Genomic DNA, 21,206 nt, shown 5'->3' with positions numbered 1-21,206 from the left:
GAATACAAATTTACTAAAAGCTTTAAGGTTAAGTTAACATTCAAGATCAATAAAAATTGCTGTTTCATCAATGAGTATTGTTCCAGAAAATTTCCGCATATTCCCTTCTTGAGGGCTTATGGAGTTACCCTCCAGGCCCCAGTTGTTCGAAGGCTGGATAACGCTATCCATCGGATAAATTTTTAACCAGTGTATAACGCAATTGGTTTCCCTAATACTTATCCACTTGATAGTAATTTAACCGGTTATGCCAGTTTAAACTACTGGGGTCAGTAGGAAAAGCCCCTTTGCAGTTTGTCATTCACGTGGTACAAAACTGTCATGTGGGAGAGGAAGGGATGCCATGGGATGAGACAAACAAAACACTTACATCGTTTAAGAGGGTAATTTCCTTTGTTTTTCTTCTCCCAGTACATCTCTTGTTCTCCAGTAAGGAGGTTTCATAACACAAGAATGACTTGCTGCAAAGTGCCTACCACAGCCCTGCTTTACTCTTCTTTCAAATGTCTAACTGAATATATACCTTCCCTGCCCTTTCTAAGTGGGAGGGGAAAGGTGATTTTTAAATATGAAGCTTTAGTGACAATGACATAATTGGAAGTGAAATAGGTCACTTATAAAGTACATCTGTATTGGTTTAAACTTCATCATAATAATATTAAATTATTCCATCTCACTCAAATCATCAAGTAGCATAATTTTCCAGGAGTTGATTGGTCAGTGACTGCAACAAACTTTAGAAGGAGAAAGGAAAGTAATACTGTCTTCAGTTCAGATCCACTCTGAGACATTACCTCAGGACATTTCATGTAAAAGCCCATATAGCAGTTCTTTGCGTCTGCTTTTCAACCAAGTGAGACAGGCATGCAAGATGTGTGTACCCAAGGGGCAAAGAAGGAGACAAAAGTGAGTGCTACTCAGACTAGAAATTACAGTAACAACCTACATATAATAACCTAAAACGTAAGAACCTGTTATGCTAAACAGTTCACTTTAAATCCCCTTTTCATAGGAATCTATTTAGCCTAAAATTTTCAATAGGCTCTTATTTTCCAAAAATGAAGGCAGATAATATGAAAATGTAGGAAACAAATTTTAGTCTAGGTTTCAGTCAATAAGATTCAAAGAGTGAACTAAAATGAAAATCATATCATGTCTTTGTCAATACTGGATTACACAATGCAATTATTAAGAATACAGATCCATGTGTCTCTCTCATACCGTATTTATTTGATTAACCGCCCTGGGCGCTTATTAAATTTTTGGACCTTGAGAGTGGGCGCTTATTCGAGGCTGGGCGCTTATTAAATTTTCACCATTTTCAGCAAGTAAAGTATGTTTATTTTGCAACAAAACAATAAATGCTAATAACAAGACACGAGATAGTAACAAAGCAAGGTTTCTGTAAAATACTCTGAAGAAAACTCCGTCCTCGGGAAAGTCTCTTATTAAAGTTTATTCACTCAAGTGGGTGGGGTGGGGGTGAGCGCCTATTTGAGTTTGATTGGGAGGAGAAGGGGGTGGGCGCTTATTCGAGGCTGGGCGCTTATTAACTTTTTCTGCCTTTAGGATGGGCGCTTATTCGAGGTGGGCGCTAATTCGAGGTTGGGCGCTTATTCAAATAAATACGGTATGCTCAGTTGTAGTCTGTGATGATAGCTGGTGCCCCTATTAAATTAAGAACCTATTTAAGAACATAAGTAGCCTAAAATCCCACTAGATACAATTTCTGTAAGAACCTATTTAGGGTAGGTTGGAAAAATCTGGGTTCTTCTACATGGGGTTTTACTGTATTCATTATTATGCCCATAAAGCTCAATGTGATAACCAATCTGCTGTGACTGCCTGAGTTCTTGTTAATAATTATCTGGAACTAAACATTTTAAAATTATATTCTCATGATGGCCATGGATGACCAAGTCCCAATCCCTTTGGCCTCAAATAAGCGCGCACAGGGTCTTTGATCCCATTTCTCTCAGATCCTAGTCCTGTTCCAGGAGTCCAGCCCATGACTCTTAGCATTTGATTGCCAATGTTTGAAGGTGGTATAGGGTCAGCTTCTCCGCCTACTGATGCTGTTAAAAAAAGGAACTTAGGTCAGTAATTTGCTTAATACAACTATAAATAGTATTATTGTTTGTTAACAGCAGTAACAGAAAACCAACATGATTTCATCATCATCATCATCACTTGTTAACTTAAACTTAGTTTTTGAGACACACCCTGACTTAATCATACTTGACACAAGGAGGAGCTTTCATATGAATGGTCTTCACAATCAAGTCTTATAACAAAATGGAACCACAGGAAAGTACTGCTTAGATGCTTTCATTTGATTGTTAGAACAACTGTTTGCACTGTAATAAACAGTACTAAGGATACTGTTTTTATACTGTAGCCCTCAGTTGAATGTTTTTTTGAGTATTATTCATAAACCTGACAGTTAAGACTTACAGGATATCAAACGATACCACAGAAATGTGCAGTGCAGAATAACCTAGAATAGTTTACCAAAAAAATAATTGAAAACAATCTTTAAAGGCAAGGCAATTGAAAGACAAAAAGACTCAGGGTTCTGGACGCTGTGCCTTCTATAAAAGGTGAAGTTACAACACTACACTGTACTTACCGTGTGATATATCAAACTGAGGAGGTGGCATCTTTCTACGCCGTTTTGATTCTGCTCCTGCGCGACTGTGAGGTCTTGGAGGGGACAAGTGACTACAAAAGATAACAAATAATAATCTACATGATTATGACAGAGTTAAGAGTTTCTACATGTAGTTTCCCAAACCTTTCAGTGGCATAAAACTAATATTAGAATGGTTTCTGTCCTTTGATCTTTTGTTGTTTCATACACTCAGTAAAATAAATTATGTAATATTATTTTGCAAAATGCTACAAACTAGTTTTCACCTTGTCTTGCGAAGTAAAACTCTTCCTCTATGGGCAGGGTCTGTCAGACATTGAAGGGAGTATAAAGATGCCCATTGGTACACCTGTGCATTAACAAAGAATATAATGTGGGTATGCTGGTGTGTCAAATAAAAGACAGTAATAGAAAGGCTCAGAGTTTTTTCAATACCTGTGCTGCTTCCATTTTGTTGGATGGGTATATAGAAAGCCTGCAAGAGAAAGCAAAATAATTCAAGCATGTCATTTGGTGAAAAGCTTAAAGGCCATGCATTTACTTTGAGATGAATTAAAAAAAGTGTAAACATCAGTTGAAAAAATATATTAATATTTTTGATGATGATGATGATGATGATGATGATGTTGATAATAATAATAACATTAATAATGCTGAACAACTCACTCTGTCCATTTTTCATTCTGTAGAAACACTGAAATGTTTCTGTTGATATCACCCATTGTGAAAAACTGCAAAACAGAATCATAATATTATAAAACGTAATTCCCCATTAGTTATTGTCAAAGAGAGAATCTAAACTAAAATGCCTGTACCCCACCTTAGAAAATTCTTGACAGTCCAAAAAAAATCAAACATGCTGCAGTAACCCCATAGCTCTAGAGAGTAGAATCAGGATCTCAGCTCTCGCAATTCTTACTTAAATTCTGTTTCTGCTTGTCTTGTAATCCCTTACCTGACCATGTGCAATTTGGTTTTTCTTTAGCCTTCCTTGGAGACCTGTAGCATAACAACAAGTTTGTACAGCATTTAGTAATCTTCTTTCAAAACATGTATTTCAATTACACTTCTTGTTAAAGTGATTTTTGCACTCAAGCACTCTCCTACAAAGGTAAGGATGTCATGTCTATTATTTTTTTGCTTTTACATGATTGTAAACTGTTGGATGGAACTTGGTAAAGGGGGAGGGGAGTGTCAAACCAAATTTATGTCTATTAACTTTATGAGAACCACTTTTATCATCTACAGCTTGTTGTTAAGGGGGTTGGGGAGCTGTTGATGAGTGCACAGATGTTTAAAAACGGCTGATCCTTGCACTGTGTTTGATGACTGGGAACAAGGCCAGACAGAACAAGTGACGAATGTTGGCTGGCATTGGCTTTCCTAGGTGGTACACAAAGGCACCACAAAAATGTTTTGTTTCATCCTTTTCAGCTGTTGAATATGAGGCAGAGATATTCATGGCTTGGATAACTTGAAGGGGAGTCATCAGCTGTCATCAGCTGTCATCAGCTGTCCTTTTCAGCTGTTGATTATAAGGCAGAGATATTCATGGCTTGGATAACTTTGAGGGGAGTCATCACAGGGCTGTCATAGCTAACATAGCAAAAGTACCTTTCACAAGAAATCTATGGTTCTTTCTATGATAATCTTTAGCCACTTGCAACTGGCCACCAGTGTATCCGGGGGGGGGGGGGGGGGGAGGGGAAGGCCGCTGATAAGTGCATAAGTAACCAAAGCCAAGATGACTGTTACATGTAAGTGACTTTTGATCAAAATTTTATCAAAACTTAAGACTACATTAATTTTATACTACCTGAACTATCCTTTCCTTCAATGCCAGAAACAAATGGCCTTCTGTATCCATCCATAACTCCATTTACAATGTTCTGGAATTTCTCTTCTTCTACATCACTTGCAGTTTTCTCGTCCCACCATGGACTTATTTTAACATCGCACTCAAACGAGCTTTCTTCCTTTTCATCATCGCCCATACAGCCCTCGTCATTTGTAAATAATCCCTCCAGATCGCTATCCCCCGAGGAAGATAGATCAGCTCTTAAAAGATCTATTGACATTTTTTCTTCCCGGTCTTCGTAGCGTAACCATGAAGATGAAAGTGGTACATTATGTTCCTTGGGTATGCTGTAAGTTTTTGAAGTAGAAGCACGTTGCAGTCTAGATGGCAGCTTGTAGAAATGATTCGAAGAAGTGTTGGTTTCCATGGGCTCTCCACATCCACTACTCAAACCATTTTCGATATCAGCTAAACTTCCCTCTTCATCTCTGCGTCTAAGGCTATTATGAATCTCACTGCCGATGGCAGACTTTCCACATACCTTGCGTTTTCTCGTTCGACTCAGTGCTTTTAAGTTCACCATGGCAAGGGAAGAATCGCGATCATTCAGCGATTGTGACGAAGACACTCGCTTATGCTTACGTTTTCGCTTTTTTCTACGTTTTGTTAATCCAACTAAAGGCTCACTAACAGAATCACTTTCTCCCTTCTCCCTGTCTGGGACAGGATAGGGATCTAAATTATCACGCCCATGTAATTGCACTTTCAACAAACGTTTTGTAAACGACATTTCATCCTCCGGATCAGAATCACTTTGACACTTAATATTTTCGATGTAATCCATCAAGGCCTCTTCCACTGAATCATTGCTTTCTGCACTAATATTGCGAATTTCTCGCGAGGGAGGATAGTCCGATCGCCGCTTTTTACCCCTTCGTTTTCTTGATGTCTTGCGTATTGGAGTTCCCGAAGGGGATTCTCTGGTGCAAATCGTTGTGTCGGAATGAGCCGATGGTGGGTCATTCGTGCGAACTAAAGCGCTACTGAGATCAGCAACAAGTTCATCCATTTCCGATTGGGAAAGACGTGTTGATTTTCTATCTGATAAACACGGAAATTGAACTATTTTCGTGGAAAAACATGTTCTCGTGTCTACACCTGGCCGCCATCTTTGAATTACACGACCAAATTTTCTAGTTCCCAGTCTATCACACGTTAGTTTACAAAATGGCGGCACTGTGCTTCGGCTTCGATTCAGCTGGTTGACTTTGTTTTGAGACGGTTTCCACGGAAATCGCTTCTTAACAAAGTAATGTATGCATGGATGGTTATTCAATAATACCCCCTCTTTACGCAAAATTACGAGGGAAGGAAGACATCTGTTGACATATGTGAAACAATTTCGTCGTCGTGGAAGGGAAATGGAAAAGTGAAAAAAGCATTACCAGAAAATGTGATGTGAAATCCATCCATTTCACTCCGGTGGTTGGCTAGGAATTGGGTAAGCAGAAATTTAAGCGTATCAGATCAAACAATTTAATAGCCGATTAAAGCAGCGTGACGATCAGTTTCTTTGCAAGCGTTTTTTCAGTGCAAACAAATTGAGTCATTGAAACATTCATCCTGAAATGCTCTCTACTTTAATGGACCATAGCAGCATTAGAACGTTTCAGAGACTGACTGCATGATATTTCCAACACCATAGCCTTATACTGGCATTTAAAGCCAACGCTGACACACAGTTCAACATTTGTTGATCAAGTAGATGTACTGCCTCCTCTTGTTCAATCAATACCATGCCGATCGTATATAGACCTTGTCACGGTTTTCGACGCCATCTTGACGAGTAGGCAAACGTGTTAGAAATTACAGTGTTTGTATGAGAATCTAATGTCGAATAATTTCCACAAAACGGCTGTTCTGAAAAAATATCAATTGTAAACTAAAGCTACAAAGCAAAGGATTGTCCTAAACAATTTTGTGGGCGTACCTGTTCTTAAATTACTCTAGAGGCTTGCTTTAGATTTTTCATATATTTGTCTGTAATTTTCCTGGGACTTTCTTACAGACAAATGTACAGAATATTTATAAAGTCGTTTTAGGTCTTTTAGTGCATGTAACGCCCTTGATTTTTTTCAGTAGAATCCTTAGGAGTGAAGCTTTACTTTACAAATCATATTTTTTTCAGAAGAGCTGTTTTACGGAAATTATTCGACATTAGATTCTCATGCAAACACTGTAATTTGTCACGCGTTTGCCTACTCATCAAGATAGCGTCCAAAACCGTGACAAGGTCTATTGGTCGGGATTGGGGATTTTCAAGCAAAATTGGGAGATTTTTAGCGGATAAACAGTGATGTAATTTTCTCATTTTCTTTTTTTCACTTTTTTAAATTTTCTTTTCTTTAATGGTTTCTATATACTGTTCACCTTATCGTAGTGATCGAGTGTTGAGAATATTATAGTCAGTGTTGTTAATTTGTGCCTTTAATGACTCGTATTTTTAACTGTACATGTTTTACACATAGAAAGAAATCCTTTTTAAACGTTTTAAAAACTGTGAGTTTATTATTCAAACAGACTTTACTTAAAATGTTTTAATTACTTTAAAGGGAAGGTTTCACGGTTCAGTGCATGCTCATTGATCAAAATGCTGTTTTTCTGCCAGGAGATGCTTTGTCGTCTATGCAAGCAATATGATCCTATCATAATGTTGTCAAAGAACCAATCTGCACACTCCCCTAGCAGTCACTTGATCAACTTATGTGCAAATAGCTGTAAATTCATCAACCATGAAATAAAACCTTTGGGTCAACAATAAATTAAGCATTGGTAGTGTTGGCATAATCCACTAATTTTTTCTGAGATAATTTTTAGTTCTCCTCCATCCCACTTCTGAAATACACTTCTACTTTGAAATACACTCAGAGATCACTGAGATACATGTGAGTAGGATTGTTAACTGATATAATTAATAATAAATTGGAAAAAAGTAATAAATTATTATTTAATTAATGAGCATGTGCTGAACCGTGAACCTGTCCCTTAAAGGACAGGTTTTTTGTTGAGGTGTGGATTAGAAGTGTGATTTACTTGATTAATACGGAATTCATTTTTATTATCATATTTAATTGGGAGAGTCCAGACAATAATGGGGATGGTTGGACAGTCTGCCTAACTTTTCCCCAGTTTTCTCTCAGTCTCAACGAGAGAAGTGCAATAATGGGGAGCACATTAGGGCTTTTCTCCTTCCCACTACCCTTTGTACTGTCTTTGGTCATGCTTCTCACATTTCATCCTCTGTGTGCGGTCCAAATAGAGGCGACTGGAGCTGAGTCAGTTATAGCGCTGAGCGCTTAACCTCATTCTGCAAAGATGAATATTATTATAAAGGAGTGTTATTAGTAGGTAATATTAATTACTTGTGTATTTATTTTATTATTTACTCTTCATATAACAGTGTTTGATGGTTGGATGTGCAATATGTAAACTTCATCTGCCCTTCACGTGAGCAAGTTCAAAGAAATATCATATTAACCAGTCTTAAAATAGCTGCATGTATTACTAAATTAAATGTCAGAATGGGTTGTGCTCCATCATCGCAAAGCCTTCAAGTCAGTGACAATGAAACCCGTCTCCTGCAAGAAATCGACCGCTTGAGATTTGAACAGCAAACACAGCAATTTGAAATCAGCAAATTGCGTCAAGAAAATGAAAAACTGCGGGAAGGTCAAGTTAACGGTGCCCATGACAATGTTGAGTTTGGTTATGAGATGACAGAAGAAGATGGTGGCCATGAGGTTCTTGTGCAGGAAATTGAGAAACTAAAGCTGGAGCAACATGAAAGGGACAGAGTGATCAATGATCTAAGACTAAATAATGAGGAGTTAAATAGGAAGCTCTATGAGAATGAACAACAAGCCCAGGTATTTAATTTTATAATGAGTTTGTCTCAAGTTCATTAATACAAATGCTGTCAATTTGTGTGAAGATTTAAGTTAAGTGTTTGATGTCAATATCCTTAATGCAAGTAAAGTTATTTTTTTACCAATCCTTTTTTTGGGTTGTCTGTTTTAGTGTTATGTTGTTTAGGGGTGAAATAAATCCTGTTGAGCCTTATTTAGGTTAGTTTCCTTTAGGAGATCAACTTTGATTTTGTGACCAAAATCCCTATTCCTTTCATGTTAGGGTCCCCTCAAAGCATTTTCTTTGGGCCCTAAGATATCAACCTTCTTTAGTGTTTTTTTTTTTTTTTTTTGCGGGGGGCGTGAAGGGAGGGGTTACATTCTGTATGTTTCTCCGACAAAACAAACTATTTCCAACTGGCTTAAAATGTCGTAGTAGGCTAAATAAGTATGACATTCAAACTGTGAATTGTGAATTAACTAACCTGATTTTTTTGTGTATGTGTGTTTTCTAGTCCATTCCCACAGCATTTAATCCAGGTGCACCCGCAAAAACTAGGAATTTGCCCAAAGTTGGAGATCCAGTAAGAATAAATTATTGATTAGCTCAATATATGAACTTTTTAGTTCTACCACCAAATGAACTTGAAAATATTAGTACTGTCCTTACATCTGTGATCTTTTCTGGACCTTTGCATTGCCTGGTTCTATTTTCATTTTGTTCTCTATAAATCTGGTACATGTAGAAAATAAAAAGCTTTTTACCACAATAATGAGACAATGAATTTGATTTACATCTAAGATTTTAAATCATGAAAATGAAGTTTTACTCAATCTTGCCCCATTTAAAGATGACTGAAGCATGAGTCAGCGTAATTTGTATACAGTTCTATTCTACAGGTAATTTCCCTAGCATAGAACAAACTTGTTTGTAATTTGTTTGAGGTGTTGAAATTCCATCTCTTCTAGGTGCTAGCCATGTGGGAGGTGAGCCCATGGCAGTATTTTACAGCCACCATTGTCTCATTTGACTCCAATACACTCCAGTACACCATTGTGTGGGACGACCAAGATCCATCTGGCAGAATTGTGGATTACTACAATCTGGCCCTGGATCGTGTACCAGAACATGATGAGATCGCCATTGGATCGGTTGTCCTGTTTCCTCAAGGGAAGTACAAGGGACAGGAGGGTGTGCGACTTGGTGGACAGCGCTATCATCAGGTCAATAAAATATTTTAATTATTTTATTTTTATGGTTGCTCGTCTGTATTGATAGTAAATTATCATGTTTCTTATTTGTTATTTTGTAGGGAAGAATAACCAATGTTTATGATGGCCCTGGAGGTGAAAAACGTTATGATGGTGAACATACCAAAAGCGATGCCGATGGCAAATGGATTACGTACAAAGACTATAACCGTTATTTCTATGGATTAGAACTTCATCAATTCCGCATCTCCCCCAATGTGCTTGAAATTCTTTCTGCCCAGAATCCTGAGCCAACCAGTAACCAGCAGAGTAGGGCAACACGCTCAAATCCATGTGACATATTCATTTCGTACACAAAGGTAAACTTATTGACCATGATACTTACAGTTTTTGGCACCGTCAAAATGTTTACATTTTTGCTAAAATTAATATGAGTCAACAGTCGCGTCTCGTTTCCTGCAGCACAATGTGTAAAGCATTGTATGCTACAAGATTCTCATTACATAGCATGAGAGTCAGTGAAGTGGCAATTTTTGGCGAAAGTTATTGAAAGCCTGTACTACACGAAAACAACTAATTTTGCATTTACTACCTTTTTGGTACTGTCATGCACTTAAACAATAGAACTATTCAGCTAACTCAATGTCGTACCCAATTCAAATCTCCCGGGGTTAAGATTCTTTGTGTTGTATTTGAATTATGTGGCATTCACATTTAAATGATATGGAAATTCCTGAAACAAACCATTTTATTCCCAAAGGGTTTGAATTGGGTACAACATTGAGTTAGCCAAATAGGTCTATTGCATTGGCTACATTGCAGGAATCGCATAAGGCACAAACTGATTTTTGTCAACATTCTTTTGCATAAAATTGTTTTAATTGACAGGTTAACAGCCCTTCTGCTATTAGAAATCAAGAGGTGATGCCTTCTGATGCCCCACCCAGTTACGACGAAGCAGTACTGTCCAGCATTTGCGACCCACGTGACATCAGATTTCAACTGGAAAGTTGTGGAGTAACTTTGAATAAGGAGAAACAAGGAGCTGACGCCCTGATTCAGACTGTTCAAGAGATAAACACAGCCAAGGTGTTTGTGGCATGCCTCAGTGATGAATACGTGAAGTGAGTGCTGCTCTATTGGCAGAGCAAAAAAACTGTCTGCATGTGTGAAAAGTGACTGAATGCATTCCGCAGGGTTTTGAATGGCTCAGAGTTGTTTTATCTCTACTATCGCTCTTCTTGTTAGATTGATTCAGTTTTATTTTTGGCTCATTTAATAATTCATATTTTGGTTATTCGCACTCTTTATTAGTGTGACTATTAACTGTGGTCTGGTAAGGGTCCACTAAATAGTTATTTGAGGTCCTTAATGTTTGAAATAAAATTAAATAACTTAAGTACGTTTAGTTAAAAAAAAACACAAGATGAATTTAGCAGGAAATTGCTATTATTGAGGACACTATTTTAAGTCTCCTAATGGAGACAGGACTGTCATTTCACATGGTCATTTGAGCCATGGAAAGGTGTAGCCATTTGCAAAGCAAAGCAGTACTCTCATTTCTCTCGGTTATTTTAAGACCCAAAATATTGGTTCGGACCTCAGGATTGAACCAGTGCCCTCTTAGTCTGGGGGCAAGCTCTCCATTGGGGAACTTGCAAGAAGTCACGCAAGAGCAGCCGCTGGCTTGCACGTTCTCAGGCTCACTCACCATAAATGGAGAGCTTGCTTGCAGTCTAGTGACCTCCTGTTCTGCCGTAAGGCGCCCTACTGACTGAGCTAGTCCCCCTGCGGTTAGTATACTGGACACTTCTTATTAACTCCTAAGTGTTGACCCTTAGGGATGAGATTTGTCGCCAGGAGTTTCAATATGCTAAGAAAACAGCCAAGAAACCTGTGATCCCTATTGTTGTGGGCAGTGGATCATTTGACTGGATGATGACAGTGGTAGGACTACTTATCGCTGGTGAGATTTATATTCACTTCAGTAACAAAGATGTCCAGGAGGCTAAAATGGCTGAGCTGCTGAAAGCGGTGAAGAAGAGTGTTCCACAGGTTGCTCTTCCTGGTGAAATGGGAAGCGTGCAAGGTGAGTTTCACATGAATTGTTATTGAAATTAAAATAGTGGCAACCCCCCTTAAGTGACAAGATTTGTGACTTTTCGATACATTCATACTGCTTCGTCATAACTGGGTGGGGCATCGGTTGGAAACTCTGCAGTAATGTGAGCTCACATCACTGCAGAGTTTCCAACCGTTAGTAGGTGTTCTTTTCTGAACCACCTTAACTGTTCGAAAATTTAGACGCGTAGCTGTTCAAAGTGCGGTGTGAACGGAGCGAAAATGCTGAACGGTCCCATGTGAACGAACTGGCCGGTCACATTTTTCAGCCGGTCAAAAATTCGCCCTTTGCCTTGTGAACGTAGGCTGAATTCCATAGCGAGTATGGGCAGGTAGTTGGCAATAATCAACAGTGGGAGCTTAAGCAACAACGAGGGCGACAGTTCCAAAACGTCACTTAAAAAGTGAGTTCGCACCGCTTCAAACTTTATCGCGCTTATTCCATTTACTTCGTTTACTTCGTCAAATGTTGGCAAATGTTTTTGGAGTTGGATTCTAAAGGACTGTATCAAAGTGCAGGAAAAGAAAAAGAAAGTTGTTGTCTTGTGTTCTCGTCCTCAATAAAACGTGAATTTAGGAACTTTCACGTTGTAGTCGTGCAACAACGGCAAAGAAATGTACAAAAAAAGCGTGATGCACGTGCAAAGTTGTTTTTGCTAATCTAAACCTATTGCTTTTTTGCCGTTCTCGTTGCCGTCGCCCTCGTCGTTGGCTTGCTCCCTAATATGGACTGGACTGTCGTGTCTTAGCCCCTTTAATATGTGTTTTCTTTCCTCAGATTTACAAGCTTCAGAAGTGTCTGGACCAGGAACGAAGCCACTCAAAACTGCAGATGTCTTTGTGAGTTACTGCTGGTCAAATTCAGAAAGTGCTCACAGGTCTAAGCAAGTAAGTATGGCACAGTCTTACATTTTAGAACTGGAAAACTGACAAAGGATCGAAAAGAAGCCCTGACATGTAATTAACCCAAATTCAGCCATTAGGAACTGACCATCAAACCAAGTGTAAGAACGTTTTTAACCAAATGAGTCAGAAAAAAGAACACACGGATGAAAAGTAAGATTGAAACAGATTACAATTGGGGTTCTTTAAATTTGTTAGCTTGAAAAAAGGGCCGACATCTCGCGATGCCACCACTGATATCCCCTCAAAAAAAAAAAACGTCTGAGAGACGAGCGTAGAGATGACGTACTGATGACTTGTTACTACCTTGATCTTGGTAGTGCTTCAAATTGGTTGAAGCAATTTTTTTTTTATCAGTTATCACAGACGCATATGCTTCTGGTTATCATCAATTATTGCTTTGTTTCGCGTATCCCTTGTTCCTTCTTGTTCCTTCTTGTTCCTCTTGTTCCCCCTCTTTCTCCTTGTTCCCCCTTATTCTTTTGTTCCCCTTGTTCCCCCTTGTTCCCCTTTGTTCCCTTGTTCCCCTTGTTCCCCTTGTTCCCCTTGTCCCCCCCTTTATCCTCTTGTTCCGCCTTTTTCCCCTTGTTCCCCCTTGTTCTCGTTTGTTCCCTTATTCCCTCTTGTGCCCCTTGTTCCCCTGTTTCCCTTGTTCGTTTACAGTTTACGACTTTGAATGTTTGACAATCACAAATCTCAGTAAATAAAAAAACCGATCACCATTTAGGAGAAACCCCCTTAAAAGCCGGATACCGAGTCATAAACACGTTACCGAAAAGGTTCTTCACCTGATCTAGTGAAGACAGTAGTGTAGGAAATTCGAAAAGTCAGGGCAAAATTACGAGAAAACGAAACTAATGATTCGCCCGAATTACTCGGACTTTATCAGCTTTGTAAAGTGACAGGTTGCGTAAGAGTTTTTTACAATGTTTTCTACTCCATAAAAACTCATTGGCAAATAGACAACTGAAAAAATAAAACAGTGATTGGTCTTAATCTAAACAGTATCTTTTTACCAGGTAAAGGATTTCACTGGTTCCCCTTTTGCTGACGCCAGGAAAGTTCACGCAAGTCTTGCTAATTTTGGCAAGTTCTCTTTGTGGATTGACACGGAGCGACTTAAAACCACCAATCAGAATGATGAGTCTTTGGGGATGGTAAGTAGTGTTGTGTTACAATTACGAATTTAGAAAAGTTTGTAATTGAACGTCAAAAATAATTCCTTTGGATTGGATGAAAATCTGACACCGTCTTGGTTTCCCGCACTTTGCCACGCACCCCTCATTCAAAGCTCAGATTGCTTCTGATTGGTTCATTGGATTGTCTTTTGCCCTAGTCTCCCCATAATATGGCCTGGTGTCGATGCCTTATTTGGGCTGAGTATAATGCCCAGGGGGTACTCCCTTATATAAGCGACTTACGTTGTGTCGCCCGAAAGGGTAGGGTTTTTGCGCCGTTTTGGTCTGAAAACGGTTATAGATTTTGCTCGTTTTGGGCTGGAATCGGGCTTAGTTTTTGAGGGAACAAAGGAAGTGTATGAACGTATTTATCGTTTCAATTGCAAATGAGTAAGAAAGAAAGAGGAATATGAAAATTCGACATTGATTTTAAGAAATCTTTTTTGTTATTGTTCTAATGTAAGAAATGATTTGCCTAGTCCCTATACGGCGTCTTTCCAGGCCCTCTCGGTCGATGCATTTCGGTGACGTATCCGAGACGAAGGGCCGGGAGAACACCGCGGCAAAACGCACTGCGCATGAGCACGAAATTTAACATCCGGTCAGCTTTTTATTTCCGGTCTAGTATATAAACCAATTGCGTAAGGATGACATTGCCGTCGCACCAAGTTTAAAAGCAAAAAGGGCGAAACAGACAAAAAAGGGGGCCAAAAGAATCACTTCAATCGAAAGCTTATATATTTTTCTAGTGTCAAATTTTTGCACCACATGGTTATCTGTTTGCACCAACGGTGAAAATGATGTTTGAAGTTTGCAGGTCGCGAGCGCTCGACAAGACGAATTTGTTTTCACTGGCTTTCTTGCATGCTACTGGTTTGGCATAAGTTAATTTGGGAGAAGGCGATAACTAAGAAAAGAATGGCAATACTTATGAAAGAAACCAAAATAAAGACGTCATCATTATCATTAACACTAGAATCAGGAAATAACATTTTAGTCTGTTCAACAACTTTTTTACTATTAGAGAAAACAAGAACTCAAAACAAAAGATGTGCGGGATTTAATAACAACCACGACTTTGATGACTGCAGTCACGAACACCCGGAGCTTTCAGTGCCGGGACTGTGCCTATAAAGACTTTCATTCAAGAAAATGCCTATTTAATTCTTTTACATGGTTGTTCTTTGGTTGTTCTTTGGTCGGTGAAGACTTCAATAATTTCAGACTGTGCAGCTCGGCTGCATCTCACGCAAACACCAAACTTTCAGCTACTAAATACATGGCATGAAATTTCGACTTCTAAAAGCCATCGAACCAGCTTTCGCTCTCTGATTCTGAGAATGAAAAAAATAAATAGAGTTGTCAACTTGCAGCCAACTTCAGCAGTATAATTAAGCTTATGTTTCATGGCAATCAACTCAGAAGAGTTTCGTTTCAAAACACGAAAATAAAAAATAAATAAATAAAGCTCGAATCTTCTTTAAGGCATGAAGACTGAGATACTGAAGAACTGAAAATTAGAACTACAATACACAAGCTTGCAACGATAACTTTTTATGTCTTAGTTTTAGCCAGGTTAAGTGAAAAATAACAGTCAAAAACTTTGTTTTCGTGAATGAAAATCAGTTTACCTGACGCTCTAGCCAAAATTACACACTGAGTTATTATCAACTTACCTTTTCTGAATCTAATCGACTAATTGTTTCAGTGATCTGTGCCTGGTTATCCATAAAAGCAATTTCAATAACTACGAAATAGTCAAAAACCCGAGCAGCATGAAGCAGAACAACTGAACCACAAGCTGCACACAGAATGAAGCCGAGAGCGCGCGGGAGACTTTGATCTGACTGGAAAGTGTGACTGAAAAAGAGACCGGAAATGCTCAACCTGGCGCATGCGTAGACGTTTTGCCGCGGTGTTGGCCGGGAGACGCCTCAAAAACTTTCTCGGACCACGTGACCCGAAACGCATTGGCTGCGCATAATAATAAGGCCTAGGGACTAGGCAAAGAAATGATGACATAATTTCCTAGCGGCCTGGTCTGAGAATGGGTCTTGATTTTAGAGGCCGGGTCTGATATAGGGTCAGGATTCGGAGAACCAGGCGGCACACCCCACCAAAAACTCCGAGGAGTATCACACCACCACCTGGGATTAATGTTGGTTCTCTTCTTTGCTCTGAGAGGGTTTTCTCTGGGTACTACCGTTTTCATCTCTCCTCATGAAACCAACATTTCCAGACGCCAATTCCGTCTCAAAAGTGTCTGCAATCAGTTGCGGACGCTTAGAGAGCGACAGGTATATCAGTTCTTGTAACTGTCACGAATCAACCTCTACAAATAACTTTAGTTGGGTTTGGTTTTTATTTATAGGTAGTAAATTAATAGTATTATTTTTTTACATTAATGGTAGTAGCAGTAGTAGTCATTTTTTCTTTTATGTGTGTTTAGTTTGCGCAGATCGCCGAAGGACTTGGAAAGGCTAAAGCAGTACTGGCCTTTGTGAGTAAACAGTATGCAAACAGTGAAAACTGCCGAATGGAAATCCAGTTTGCTATAAAGGTAGGCACAGTAAAAACAAACTTGGGTATGAGACTACCTTGGAAAATTGAAAGCCGTTGATATATTTTCCTTTGATCCTTGAGGCGAGGAGATATTTATTTGTTATTCTTCTACCACAGTAGAAAATAAAAGAGATTACAAGTAACAGAAATTGGAAAGGGTTTATGAGTATATATGTAGCGCGACTTTACAGTAATCATACGTGATTTGTTCTTTTAGTCTCTAAAGAAACCAGTGGTTCCGGTGATCGTGGGCGCAGATGATGACTGGCAGAGTACAGTCGTGGGATTGCTGGTTGCTGGTCAAGATAACCCTGCCATTAACTTACAGAATGTTCAGTCTGAAGGGGAATTTTATCAGAAAGTACAAGAAATTCAGTAAGTGACCAGAGACAGATCAGAGTGAAAGCTTTAATTTTCTTACATTGGAGAGGTTTGGTATTTTTCGAGAGTAATTTGATAGGTATTTGGTCTTTTTATTTAATCATTTTTTGCGACTGGTTCACTTTGTCGACCACTCACGAGCAAGACCAAATACATGGTTTGGTGGCCAGATGTTGCATGTCCCATGAAACGTATTGTCTTGTACACTTTGTTAAACTAGTGAATTATTCCAGTTTGCTTTCATGCTTAGCACTTTCTATTACCTTTCGGTTGAATGTGATAGGTATATATGTGCTTTTTTAATACATTTTTTATTACGGTCCGTGGAAAAACAGCGTTCTGTTCTCTTGCAGGGCAGCCATTTTGCCTTTGCTTGGTGTTCGGGAGGAGTCCAGAAGCTACCGCGCACCTAGAATCGGTGACCACGTGATTTCCCACCACATGAAGTGGGCATTCTATGGTGCGACAATCGCCAGCTTTGACCGAGAGACCATGTCATACACGGTGAACTGGGACGACGGGGATCCAACAGGAAAAGTTCAATCTTATAAGGTGGAGTGCAAATTGTGATAAATGCTTGTGCGAGGTTAATTAGGCTGGCCCTTTCTTTTAAGCTTTAGAATAACATACTGGATAGTCATTCAGTCAGCTGGTCAGTCTGTTAGTCTCTCAGTCAGCCAGTCAGTCAGTTAATAGCCTGTTCACAGACTCTCTCTTTTTTTTTCAAAGTCCGTTGAGCGTGGGTGATAAAAAATAAAAACCGCGGGGGATTTATTGACCGCCAGCGCAAGGAGGTAGGGGTGGGGGAAGCAGAAAAATAGACGTTCTTTATTTTTCTCCTCTCGCGCGCTCGCCGATATTTTCGAAAAGAACGAAAAGAAAAATAAAACAACTTCTGTGTACAGGCTAGTCAGGCAGTCAGTTTGTCTGTTAATCTTTCAGTCAGTGAGTCATTCAGTGAGCCAGTCCGTCTTTTAGTCTCTCAGTCACTTAGTCAGACTGACTTCAGTTAGTCAGTCTGTAAATCAGTTTTTCAATCAGCCAGTCTCTCATTCACTCGTGGTTCACTCAGTCCGTTAGCGAATGTGTCAATCATTCACTTAGTCATTCACTGATCACTAATTTTGCTTGCTTGTGATCTTAGGACCTGGCTATTGATCAGGTGCCCACCGTAGACCAAGTTGGTGTGGATTCAATCGTATTCTTCCCCCAGGGATCGTACGGAGCCACAGAAGGAAATAACACCGGAGGAATAAGGTTTCACCAGGGGATTGTCACACGCGTCTGGAAGGTTCGTTACTCCTTTTTAAGAGCTCCCTGGTCCTTTTCTTATTATATGTTTGGAAGCGAAATATTTTTTTAGTAATTATCATCGATATTGAGACCCTGTTTTACTTGCATCACCATTAAGTTATTGGTTGTTTACCATTTACAAAAAGTTTCCGGAAAATCTAGTTGGAGAGTAAATGGAACACGACTTTCTCAGTCGTTCTAGGGGAAAATTTCCGGGAGCAACGGAATCTCTGAAAAGGTAGTCCTGTTTTTCCGCATGGAATATTTCAAACGGAAATTCGTGTTCATTTCTTCTTCAAAGCCATCTTTGATTTGTGCATATGGAAAACGGGATTCTGGAACGAAATTTACCAGTCGAAAGTTTTGCTTACCATTTGCCGAAACCGTGGAGCGACTGGTTTGCCTATGTGAATGGTAAACAACTATCCTGTAAGGGTGCTTTCCACAAGTCAGAACTGGCCGGCCGGACCATGGCCAGACCAGTCATTTTGTAAATGAAACAGACTTTTTCCAAGGGTTTTTGCTGAAAAACAAAAACCATCTCCTAATTCTTCCTCCAGCCACAAAATTAACCCAATATTGGTTACCCTGTGCTTCATCGTAACGAGCGTAATATTATTTGCGTTCGTCTCAGGACCCCTCTGGCGTCACCCGATATGATGGCCACCACACCAAAGGAGATGATGACGGTAAATGGGTCACATACAGTGGATATGAATACAATTTCCAAGGAATACCGCTGGAAAAACTTAGGATCTCACCTAATGCCATGGACGCACTGATGGCGTGCCAACAGGCGTTCAGTTGACACAGCTAATGCGGATAAAGGTGATGTTACGCGGGACGATTCGGAACGACGATTTTTAGCGCAACACAACGTTGCAATGTTGGAACAATGTTGTAACCATTCAAAACAATGCTGCAACAATGTTGCAAGACTGTGTTGCGCTTAAAATCGTCGCTGCGAATCGGCTCTTGTAACGTCACCTTAACGCAGTGAATTGGCCATTTCCGAATTGTCTAAAGCCTCTGTTTGAAAGCGAGGCTACGTGCGAAGCCATTGATGATTATTATTCATTCTCATTCAATATCCTGTACGCACAAAGCTGTACAAACTCCGGATGTTAGCGTTTTTTACTCACATCATCTTAAGTTGCACTTATCGTGGCCACAAATATACGTTAACTGTGGCCTTTTTAGCAAGAGTACACTTAACAAACGCAAAGGGATTTTTATATTTATTTACGAGAATTTTACACATCGATACGTCACGTATCCAACAAAAGGACATCGCAGTATATCTTTTAATTTTGGGGTCTCGAAAATGCCATCTCCTGCGTTTTCTGCAGGACATTTTCGGTAAATAAAGACGAAGGAAGATGCAGTAATTGGTTGTTTATTTTACCCATCTATCTCTAGTGTTATCGGTAAGGTACAGACTGTTTACGGCAAAAAAGGGTAAAACAGTGACGCCATCAAGGACGTTACAAGCAAAGGACGAGATGTGTACCCTTCAGACGGGCAAACTCTGTTAATTAATTACGTCCTTGTGCTTGTGTATGTGCAGAATTGCACAATCTCTCGTCTGCCATAGTCCTTCATAAAGGAGTTTGCAGTCTCTTCATACCGCTGAAGCTACGCTCAGCTGTGCATATTGACACATGATAAGTCAACAAAGTCATGAGAGCTACATTATACTCCGGGGTATAATTGTAGTTGGCTTGGTCAAAAGTCTAAACCAAGGTCTGTCGGGTCTGTGGCTTCACTTTCGGATCCATTTCACTCCACTTAATCAGTAAAAGGATAAAGGAAATCCTAACACCTAAACACCAATATAATGCGAAATATTTATCCCAATTTAATGATAAATATGCTTTCAGGTGCTTTTTTGTCTACTTTTGAAAGAAACGTGGATTTGTTTCAATCATAATATAGTTTGACAACTTTTACATTGAAGGCCAGCCCTGTTTCTTAATATATCGACCCCCCTCACATTTTGTGCATTTTCAAAATTAACCCCCAAAATCAAGCCTCTTAGAAAATTGTGCCCCCCTCCAAACCCCAACCCTCCCCCCCCCCCCCCCCCCGCCACCTCTCCTGAGACGTAATAAACGACTGGTCCCTAAGGGACGGACCATTGGAAATAATCGGAGGTGGGGTGACAATTCCCAAAAAGGATTTTTTACGGGTCACTGATGTTATAAAGCATGGTACGTTTCATTAATATTATAATAGCACGGTCAATCTTCCTGGAGTGATTAAGAGATGCTAGTGGAGAGAGAAAATACTTAATTACAGCAAGTAATTTAACGGAGCTTACGTTAACCTGAAATAAAAGTAGTAAGAACGTACTTTTGAAATGTTCTTTTATTCGTTTTATATAGTAGTATAGTATTGTTTCTTTAGATTTTTTTCCCCAGGGGTGGGGCTTCTTTGACACTTTTGATTGACCTTTCGTTTCCGACCCTGGGGTATAAAACATTGCTTCTGCATCGTGACCTGACGTTTCTAGGTAAGAACAGCCGTCAAGAGGAACAGAAGGGCCATTTCAATCCAAGTACAAATTAAATTTGTAATTGTGCAGTTTGGTAAAGGAACGCTTCAACTCAAGGTATTGTAAATATAATTCTAACGTGCCGAAAGACAGTGATTTCGACTTAATCTGTTTCAAATCAGTTTCGTGTTACGCAACAAATTTACTCACTGAGGCTTACGCGATATTAGCTGATATTACCCTTAGGGCACGCTTGTTTTGCTTCATTAAAGGCTTAAAGAAAGAGGAATATTACGTTTGTTGCGCGCTATTTCCCTAACAAACGTAGTCGCCAAACGACTAAAACAGCAAAGAACTGTAAAATCGAGACAATAGGTCAAGAATTGGAGAATCGTAAGACGAAAATCGTGAATCGAAATAATCGTAGAATGGAAACCGAATTATGGGTCACAACTCCAATAAAACTATCCCTGATTCAGCACTTATCGCACCCTTCCAAATGGGGGACTAACTGCTGAATACCCCGCCACTCTGTACCACCATTGTTTTCGTTGGTCGGCGTTCTTTGAAGAACGAAGCATAACACAATAGATGCTATTCTTATTCAATGACATGCAAATAAGTGGCAGGGTATTCTGCGGTCAGTTTTCAAAGTCCCGAAAATTACCTCCCTTGATGTATTGTAATTTCGACCTCTATTAAGAGGTCG

The 21,206-nt window shown here is 39.5% G+C and overlaps 2 protein-coding genes across 2 annotated transcripts; one reads left to right on the top strand and one right to left on the bottom strand.

The window, feature by feature from the left end:
- Positions 1–1,485: 1,485 nt before the first annotated feature.
- Positions 1,486–5,618, bottom strand: LOC140923862 (uncharacterized). The gene is made up of 7 exons (XM_073373873.1): positions 4,467–5,618; positions 3,606–3,649; positions 3,317–3,381; positions 3,086–3,125; positions 2,917–2,999; positions 2,630–2,721; positions 1,486–2,075 (listed from the first exon to the last, which is right to left on the bottom strand). The coding sequence occupies exons 1-7, from the start codon at positions 5,515–5,517 to the stop codon at positions 1,897–1,899; spliced, it is 1,554 nt and encodes a 517-aa protein (XP_073229974.1). The 5' UTR covers positions 5,518–5,618; the 3' UTR covers positions 1,486–1,896.
- Positions 5,619–8,001: 2,383 nt separating this feature from the next.
- LOC140923861 (uncharacterized) lies at positions 8,002–19,560 on the top strand. Its single transcript, XM_073373872.1, has 13 exons — positions 8,002–8,374; positions 8,869–8,937; positions 9,323–9,577; positions 9,667–9,924; positions 10,454–10,689; positions 11,407–11,654; positions 12,465–12,574; positions 13,609–13,746; positions 16,217–16,327; positions 16,547–16,704; positions 17,064–17,262; positions 17,855–18,001; positions 18,638–19,560. Exons 1-13 carry the CDS (start codon positions 8,030–8,032, stop codon positions 18,809–18,811), a joined length of 2,448 nt encoding a protein of 815 aa, XP_073229973.1. The 5' UTR covers positions 8,002–8,029; the 3' UTR covers positions 18,812–19,560.
- The last annotated feature ends 1,646 nt before the right edge of the window (positions 19,561–21,206 follow it).

This window comes from Porites lutea, chromosome 14 (genome assembly GCF_958299795.1).
Source record: "Porites lutea chromosome 14, jaPorLute2.1, whole genome shotgun sequence".
Taxonomy (NCBI): Eukaryota; Metazoa; Cnidaria; class Anthozoa; order Scleractinia; family Poritidae; genus Porites; species Porites lutea.
The sequence above is the reverse complement of the archived record's forward strand: the minus strand, read 5'-3'. Positions and strand labels throughout refer to the sequence as shown.